General features: G+C 39.7%; 1 protein-coding gene across 1 annotated transcript; it reads left to right on the forward strand.

Annotated features, from left to right (window-relative positions):
• Positions 1–771: 771 nt before the first annotated feature.
• Positions 772–7,200, forward strand: LOC120546901 (cytochrome P450 2K1-like). The gene is made up of 9 exons (XM_039782154.1): positions 772–1,012; positions 1,158–1,320; positions 1,423–1,572; positions 1,650–1,810; positions 2,055–2,234; positions 3,491–3,632; positions 5,656–5,837; positions 6,002–6,143; positions 6,759–7,200. Exons 1-9 carry the CDS (start codon positions 806–808, stop codon positions 6,953–6,955), a joined length of 1,524 nt encoding a protein of 507 aa, XP_039638088.1. The 5' UTR covers positions 772–805; the 3' UTR covers positions 6,956–7,200.
• Positions 7,201–8,929: the final 1,729 nt, after the last annotated feature.

Consider the following 8,929-nt stretch of genomic DNA (forward strand, 5'->3'; position numbering starts at 1 on the left):
TCTGAATTCAACCATCTTGAGGCTTTTTCTCTGTCCTTTCTCTCAAAAGAAGAATCTTCTTCCTGGGATGAGCAATGTGTCACTTCCTCTTTGTGACTAACACAACTTCGTAAGTTGCTAAATTTATGTTGCTGGGACGCTCAGCCTACATAATTCTTTTTTTCTAAATTCATAGAGCCAAAGATATTTTAACTTTTACATTTCAGCCATTCAGTTAACCCTCTCATCCACATTAAACGGTAGATTACTGATCCATCCACATCAGTAATTATCAGGAGTCAAATTTGTCAGTGAACGGTCCTATGGAGATAGGCAGGGGAGAAAAGTAGAGGGGGTATTGGTAATACTTTATGTTACTGTAAGTTCTTAATAACTTCTTTCAAACACTGAAATAATTGTGCAATTGAGACAACAGCAAGCAAAACATGAAATCCTTTATGGTAAATTAAATAAAAACACACACAAAAAACACACACACACACACACACACACACACACACACACACACACACACACACACACACACACACACACACACATCCTTTCTGGTAAAATATTAAAACCACACACAGGCAAATCCTCCTTTATGGTAACACATTAAAACATAGTGAAACAACTAAAACAATAATTAAAAATAATTAAAAATTTAAAAAACTAGTTTGTCCCCGCTTCTGGGTGTACCTATTCTCCACTTGAAGCCTTAAAAGGAGGTCCCTCTTTACTCAAACACTTCTAAAGTTAAAAGCTCCAGAAGGACACCTATTTTGTCAGTGCAGTATCAAATTCAGGACACTTTTTGGAAATCATGGGTATATTAGATCTGTTTCTCCAGTCCTTCAGCTCTATCTCCTTGTTGGGGGGTCTGGTGGTCCTGCTACTCTTCTACCTTGTCTCGTCCTCCAGCTTCAGCTCCAAGGAGGACAGGAAGGAACCTCCAGGACCAAGACCGCTGCCCCTCCTTGGGAATCTGCTGCAGATTGACCTCAAGAGACCCTACCACACATTACTGAAGGTGAGAAAGTGCCATAAGAGTAACTTAGCTTTCTTGTTAGGTAGTTTGTTGTTTCTGCTCCTCCGGTAGGTCTCTCGTCTTGTTTTCTTTCTCCTGTGTGTGTCTTATATCCGAATATGTCGTGACATTATGCTGCTGTTCTCAGCTTTCCAAGAAATATGGATCAGTGTTCACCGTCTATTTGGGACCAAAGAAAGTGGTGGTCCTGGCTGGGTACAAGACGGTGAAGGAGGCACTTGTCAATCATGCTGAAGAGTTTGGAGAAAGAGATCCAATGAAAATTATGCATGAATATGATCAAGGACATGGTAACGAAATAAAATAAGAAAATATTTTCTTAAACATTGTCTTACTTTGTTCAGCCTTCAGCCCTCAGTTGTGTATTTAACATATTTTGTTGAACCATACAGGCATTGTATGGTCCAATGGTGATTCGTGGAAAGAGATGAGGCGCTTTGCTCTGACTAACCTGAGAGACTTTGGGATGGGCAAGAAGGCGAGTGAGGACAAAATCATTGATGAATGTGACCACCTTATTGGAGTGCTCAAGAAATTCAAAGGTCGGTCTAAATACTTTAGTATTATAATCAATTACGTGAGCAAGGATTTTAATTTTTTCCTATTTCCCTTGTCACAGGAGAAGCTTTTGATACAACCCTACCAATACACTATGCAGTCTCTAATATTATCTGCTCCATTGTTTATGGCAGCAGATTTGAATATGATGATCCAGAGTTTACATCACTGGTAGAGTCCATTAGCGCACGTGTTAATCTTTCGGTCTCCTCTTCAATACAGGTATTTTATATTTTTGTGAAACTTCTAATTTCAGTATAGTGATATAAATAACTATTGCACCTGGAATGAAGAAATTGTTACATTTTTCTGTTGCCTAATAAAATGTCAACAAGTCCTCCAATCCATACGACAATATAGTCAACTAAAACTTAATTATGGGTCGTTATTGCGGAATGTCTCTATAATGTATGTTAAATTGAATTATGAAAAATTATATATATAGGCTATATTTATATTTTGACAGGTGTACAACATGTTCCCATGGTTCTGCAAATGGACTGCTAACCGGAGGTCCTTCCTCAGATTGGGTGCTGACAGTATAAGACAGAACTCACAGCTGTTCAGTCGTTTGAAAGAGACCCTCAATCCACAGATGTGCAGAGGCTTTGTGGACGCCTTTCTGGTCCAAAAGCAAAAGTTGGAGGTTAGAAAAACATATCTATCAATATTGATATGTTGGTTTATGAAGCTGACGAGTAGTGGGAATCTGTGTAAATGAATGTGCTGAATGTAAACAGCATCTAGTTGCATTGTGTTCTTTAGCAGCCACATTTCTAAGTAAGTAGATGCAATAAGCAATAAGCATAAATATAGGCTAAATGTCTTGGTTATCACTACAGGAAAAGATGCAAGTCAATGAATACAGGCATTTTTATACATTTACAAGTAAATTTCTTGCTTCAAATAAAGAATGAAAAAAAAAATATATATATATTTTTTTTTTTCTTTTTTTATTATGTTTAAATACTAGTGTAATATTCCCCAAAATGTTAGGGCATACCACAAGTTTTCTCCCGTAGCAATGGCTTTCTTACAAACTCCACATATTAACATATTGTTCTACTTGTTCCAAGTTGGTAGAAGTCTTACATTCAGCCAGATATCAATTAATTATTCTTTTTCTAACCATGCCAACCAGAACCTTTGCAGTAGTAAGCCTTCTTTGTACAAGTCCACCTGTCTACGTTACCTCTGGTATGTCCGCATGTGGATGTGTAACTTCAGCGTCAACACCTGTGTTTCCCTCACCTGTGTGATCCTAATCCGACCCACCTGACTCGTTAACTACTTCTTCAAGATCAGAATGTCGATCAAAAATGAATTATCGGAGTCTGAATCTATCAACAACTCCAAGGCTTCCACAATTGTGTACTTCATCGTTGGCGCAGGCATTTTTCCAAGTTTTTTCCGACCCTGGCTAGCAACACTCCATGCTCTTTTTCTGGTTTAGGGTGGATCATCTTCTTCACTTTTTTTTGGACCCGGCAGTGCTGTACTATTTACCAAGAACCACAACAAACGTATAACATTGAAAACCTGGATTGCCGGCATATCTTGTCAGTGGCGGGAATTGTGTTAATGGCTAAACTCTCAAAATGGCTACCAAACTCCCATTGTTTGATGAAAACTCACCTTTTAATATCTTTTAATCATTAAGTGTGTGTAGATCACACACAAAAAATTTTAGTCGATCAGATTAAATTTCTAAGAGGAGTTTGTAAACTACGACATCTTGAAATGACAAAAAATGCACAATTAATTACAAATGGCCAGCTTCCTGTTGGGTTTAGGATATTCTTCCAAGAGGCTTTTTTGCTGAGTCAGGACCAGAGATCAAAAACAAAAAAAGTATCAAGGATCAAGATTTCTTTGAATAAATGTGCTGATCTTTACCTGCAGAAATCTGGGATTACCAACAGTCATTTCCACGATGAAAACCTTATGATAACAGTTCAGAATCTGTTTTCTGCTGGCACTGACACAACTGGAACTACACTGAGATGGGGACTTCTGTTCATGGCCAAGTATCCAAAAATACAGGGTAAGGAGTTATACTGTAGATGTCCGCTTACATTAAACATTCAGGCCAAGCTATTGTACTTTATCAACACAAATCACCATCATAATAACAAGACCAGGGTTTTTCCTGGCTGAGATTTCTGCTTTTATCAAAATGTACAATTGTTACACTAAACTGCCCTACTATGAAGACCCTTTCACACATGCAAACCTCATTACCTAGACGTTACCCAGCAGAGCTGTATGTGAAATCTCAAATATCTGAATCTGTTGGACTGGACACCAAACGGTCTGTAGCCAGCCAGCTCCCTTGTACAAAATCTGGGTGATGGCCGATTGAGCTCAAAGTGTGAGAACTCACAGCAAGTGGGTGGGCGTGTTTGATGACGTTTCCGTTGACTCTAGCAAAACTGAAAGAAAACAAACATCTGAAGGTAAGGAACAATTCTGCCGAAAGGGCAAACGCCGAAATCTTCATGCTGTCAGCCTACTGCCCGTGGCAGATAATTAAATATTTTACTGCAGTTAGCATGTAGCTACTACAGTTAGCAGTAGACACTAATTGAGTATAGCAGCTAGGGTTGGGTATGTTTTTTTTTTTTTCGATTCCGGTGCTAAATCGATACTTTTAAAACGGTGCCGGTGCCTAAACGGTGCCTTAACCGGTACTTTTCAAAAAAGTAAAAAAAAAAGAAGAAGAAAAAAAATAAGGGTAGTAAACAACAGTCAGTGACTTGTTTATTGCTAAGGCCATGGTTAAAATTAAAGATTTAATAATAATGTAATAACTATAACAATAACAATAACTTATTTCACCAGTAAATTGCTGTTGAACCCCCGATGGGAAAAGGGTATTTTACAATTACTGTGAATGCACCACGAGGCTACCTGTTTTAAGTGAATGCACCGTCTGTGTTGTTTAATTCCGACAACGGCAGCTGCAAGTGAACGCACCGTCTGTGTTGTTTAATTCCGACCATATAAACATACTGTATATCTATGAATTGCGACAACGGCAGCTGCTGCTGCGCTGCAGAGCAGACTGTTACATCCCGCTGTTGAAGTCCTCCACAGTGAAATACAGTCACACTTTACACTGTTTAACGTTAGCTGTCAGCATTTTACCGGTGTTTAATCCAGCTGCGCTAGCTAAAGGTAGGCTAACGTTACATGCTGTCAGGTGTAGTGTAAAGTCAAGCACCGAAATGAGGCACCGAAACTTTCGTTCTTATTCGGTCTCATTACTACCGTTTACGTCGGCACCGGTTCCCTATTGGCACCGAGTTTCGGTACCCAATCTTAATAGCAGCACAGTTAAAGGCTTTATAACCAAATACTACACAACCGAAAATGTTTCAGCAGTAATGTGACCCGGAACTGGGGATAATTTAACAACATTGGCAGCCAAGATGACATAATTTACTGCCATTGGCATGTACTGTAGCTAAATGCAACAATGTTAACGCTGCAGTTGCTTAAACCCCCCCTCCAGTCCTGCCGGGCTGGAGCAGATGACCAATCATAGAAGGCCGGCATAGAGTAGAAAAAAATGGTGAACCCGGAGCATTCAGAACAGTTGGAAATCTGAACGTTTTAGCTCAAAGGGATTTGTCTAAAATATGTTTACCTCATTATTTGGCCATGTTTAACATGAAAATCCAACATTATACCATTGTAGATATGACAGAAAATACAGAAATGTCTAATTTGTCCGGTTTAAAAAGGCACAAAAACAGTTCACAACAAAGAAAATGAAATTCTATTATGGACCTTTGCCTACAGGCTTGCCTGTCCTGTCTTCTGCATGAGACACTGTCCAGAGTTCACATGTGAAAACGACTGAGAACTCTACAACTACATTAGTGGATCACTGAGACTTTACAACAGTAATTTCAGCTAAATGCTTACAAGATAATGCTAACTTCTGCTTATTTCCAAGTATATAAAAATAGAAGTTAAAGAGCTTTCATAGAAAAAGCATTAAGTCCAACTCAAACTATGTGAGTAAATTGTTTTCATTAAAACAAAAGCTTTTCATCTTCCAGACCAGGTCCAGGAAGAGGTGAGCAGGGAGATAGGAAGTCGTCAAGTGCAGGTCGAGCACAGGAAGAACCTGCACTTCACCAACGCTGTCATCCATGAGACACAGAGACTGGCCAGCATCAACCCGTTACTTCCTCACAAAACTACCCAAGATGTCACCTTTCAGGGTTATGTCATTAAGAAGGTCAGACTGAATAAAACACATAATATGCCCTCCATAGTCATTTTCAATGTGACATTTGTTACATGTAGAAAGTATTTTCTGGGTGTGAGACACTTTAAGGACTTTTGAAAAAATGCTATCACCTATCATATAGAAAATCATTTAAATTCTGGTAATGTCCACAGGGGACCGCAGTATCTCCTCTTCTGACATCTGTCCTGTATGATGAGAGTGAGTGGGAGAGGCCACACAGCTTTTATCCTGCTCACTTCCTGGACAAAGACGGGAAGTTTGTCAAGCGAGAAGCCTTCATGCCTTTTTCTGCAGGTTGGTGAGCTTTAAACCAGGGTCACACTGACGTGAATGCAGGCGAGGGACTATCGCGAGTCGATGCGATACCTGCTGGTTAGGCACAGCAACAAGAAATGCCTCTTCCATCTCGGCTTTCCTAAAAGACTTGTTATCTGCACTCATTTTGAGCGCTGTATACAGCAGACGGGTTGGGTTTAGGAAAAGAACAACGGGGTTTGATTTAGTAAAAGAAGACAGCGACGGTTGAGTTTAGGTAACGTGACATGCGGGACATGATCCCCGGTCTCCTGGGTGAAAGTCCTGTGTTGTTTGACCCATCCACCTCCCCGACCAACCTTCCTACGCGGATTTTCGCCCCTTTCATACTGCTCGCTACGGCATAAATTCACACGCAATCGCAAGTTAATGTAAGTCAATGGAGGACAAACGGCGTTGATAAACACGCTAAAAAGCGAGTATGCGTCTTGATAACACGGAAAAACGGCATACGAAATGACGTGTCATACATACGCCACTTCATGAGATCAGTCTGTAATACCTCTTTGGCTGCCAATTTTTCCTGCGGTCTACACAAAAGACCTTTTTTTACCGGCAGATGACAGGAAGCTTTTCCATCGCGCTCTCTTGCAGGTCATAGAGCTTGTCCTGGAGAGAGTCTGGCCAGGATGGAGCTCTTCATCTTCTTCACCACACTCCTGCAGCACTTTCGTTTCACTCCTCCTGCTGGAGTTTCAGAGGATGAACTGGATCTGACTCCATATATGGGCTTCACCCTCAACCCCTTACCTCACAAATTGTGTGCTGCCCCTGTACATGAGGAAGAGTAGGGCTTGAGAATTTAAACAGTAGTTTAAAAGTAATGAAAATGTTCAACACCAGTGATATAATTAAGAAAATGTTGTTGAATGTTTGCTTTAGAAGTGCTCATGTCCCAGCATTGGACTTTCTTCATTAGCTACTTACTATGTATGCCAGCAGAACACAAGCATCTTACAACTACTACAAAAAAGGCTGTGTTGTAACTTGACTTAACATTTTGATGTACACAATAAACAATGAATGAATGAATGAATTTTGTGGCAGTAACTCTCTGTCAGCCTAAAGTTTTCTAACAGAGTACCTCAGCATTAATCTTGGAGGTGTTCACCCTTCCCAACTGCTTCAAACTCAAAGCTGCAAATCATTTTGTTGCAAATCTACTAGAAATGAAATGTATACTGAATGTGGTTTTGGTTAAATATTCATCCAAAAAATACTTTTCAACATATTGTCTCAGAGAAAGTCTAGCCAGTATGGAGCCCTTTATCTTCTTCCAAAGGCTGCCATGGCCCTCCAGCTGCCTATGATCAGAGGCAAAACCGCAAGGCAGGGCGCTGAGCATTTTGCAGCCACAGAAGCAAAGCGCAGGTATACGTCATCATCGCTTCTGGGTTTGGTTCCACCTTGCTATATTGTACAGTATATTTTCTGTATCTGGTTAAAAAACAAGTATTACTGTTTATTTACATAATTGTAAAGTTCACCGAGTTAAAATAAAATATTTTAAAAAAGCCTTGAAAGGTCAGCCGCAACAAGGTCAAAGTTGAAATACTTTTAACTTTTAGTGCAGCGGCAATTTTAAGCGGTGCGCCACGTCAAGGGTAGGCTGGTGCTTCCTCAATGGCACAGTCGGTGTAGAGACATTTTTACTGCGGATCATGTGCACGCAGCTTCAGGGGCCACATTTGTAGCGCCCCAATGTCAATTTAGTTTCATAACATAAACCTATATCAGTGCCAAATGTTTTGCTTTTATTACAAAATGCACAATTGTGTTGAATATTGCTGCCCAGCTGCCCCACTAACCATGCGGCAATACAGTATGACAGTAATGACCTTTAGGATCAGAATGTTTAATAGAATCATGATGGATGGAGGATGATGAGGAGTACCAAGTCTGACTCTTTCAGCCTAAAGTGATGTGGTAATGAAGACACCTTGAGGTCAACAAATTTGACACTAATCATTTGCTGCACCAAAATTCTCCATTTAAATCACTAACAGAATCCGTGACAATAAACAACCTAGAGTCCGAACGCACCGACAATGTCCTTGCATTTCCGAGGCTTTGTTGTGAATAACACATTATACAAAGTCTACTATTAACTGTTTTAGTTAATGGTTTAGTCCAGTATTCACTACATTTACAGCCATAGTTTGGTTCAATAATTAACAGTTAACCATCTGAAACAAAACGTGCCTGCAGGAGGGTGGTAAAAGAAGATGGAGATCTATATCCTGGCCGAACTTTCTTAGAGACAAATCCTGTGACCTGTGAGAAAGAGCAAATGAAAAGCTTCAGGTCATCTGTGAGCTAAAGGTACAAGAAGTGATGCCTAAGCTCACCGACTGGCAGCATAAGACATGACAAACTTTGTAAAAGTTGTGTACAAAAATGTTTTTGATAGTCTGGACAAAATGCATAAAATGCATTAACTTATTTGTGTAGAAAGGAACATCTGAGATAATGTGACTGGATGAAAGGGGACAGAACAAAGTAAAAACCTTGTAGAAATGTTTTATTATGATGATCTTTGCCACCAATTTATGTTATGTAATTCAAGGTAAGCTATAAATTTGATCCAGTGAAGTTGATAATTTACCAGGTTTTACAATATCTAGGTAAAAGATACATCTGAGGTTCTGTGTGTGCATATATTTTTAACCCATATACAATATGTGGATACTGTGCCATAAGTCATTGTCTCAGTTTCGGTCAGATCTTTACTAGCATTAAGCAGGATGGTAACTGTTGCTAAAAGC

The sequence above is a fragment of the Perca fluviatilis genome, chromosome 18, assembly GCF_010015445.1.
Source record: "Perca fluviatilis chromosome 18, GENO_Pfluv_1.0, whole genome shotgun sequence".
In the NCBI taxonomy this organism is placed as follows: domain Eukaryota; kingdom Metazoa; phylum Chordata; class Actinopteri; order Perciformes; family Percidae; genus Perca; species Perca fluviatilis.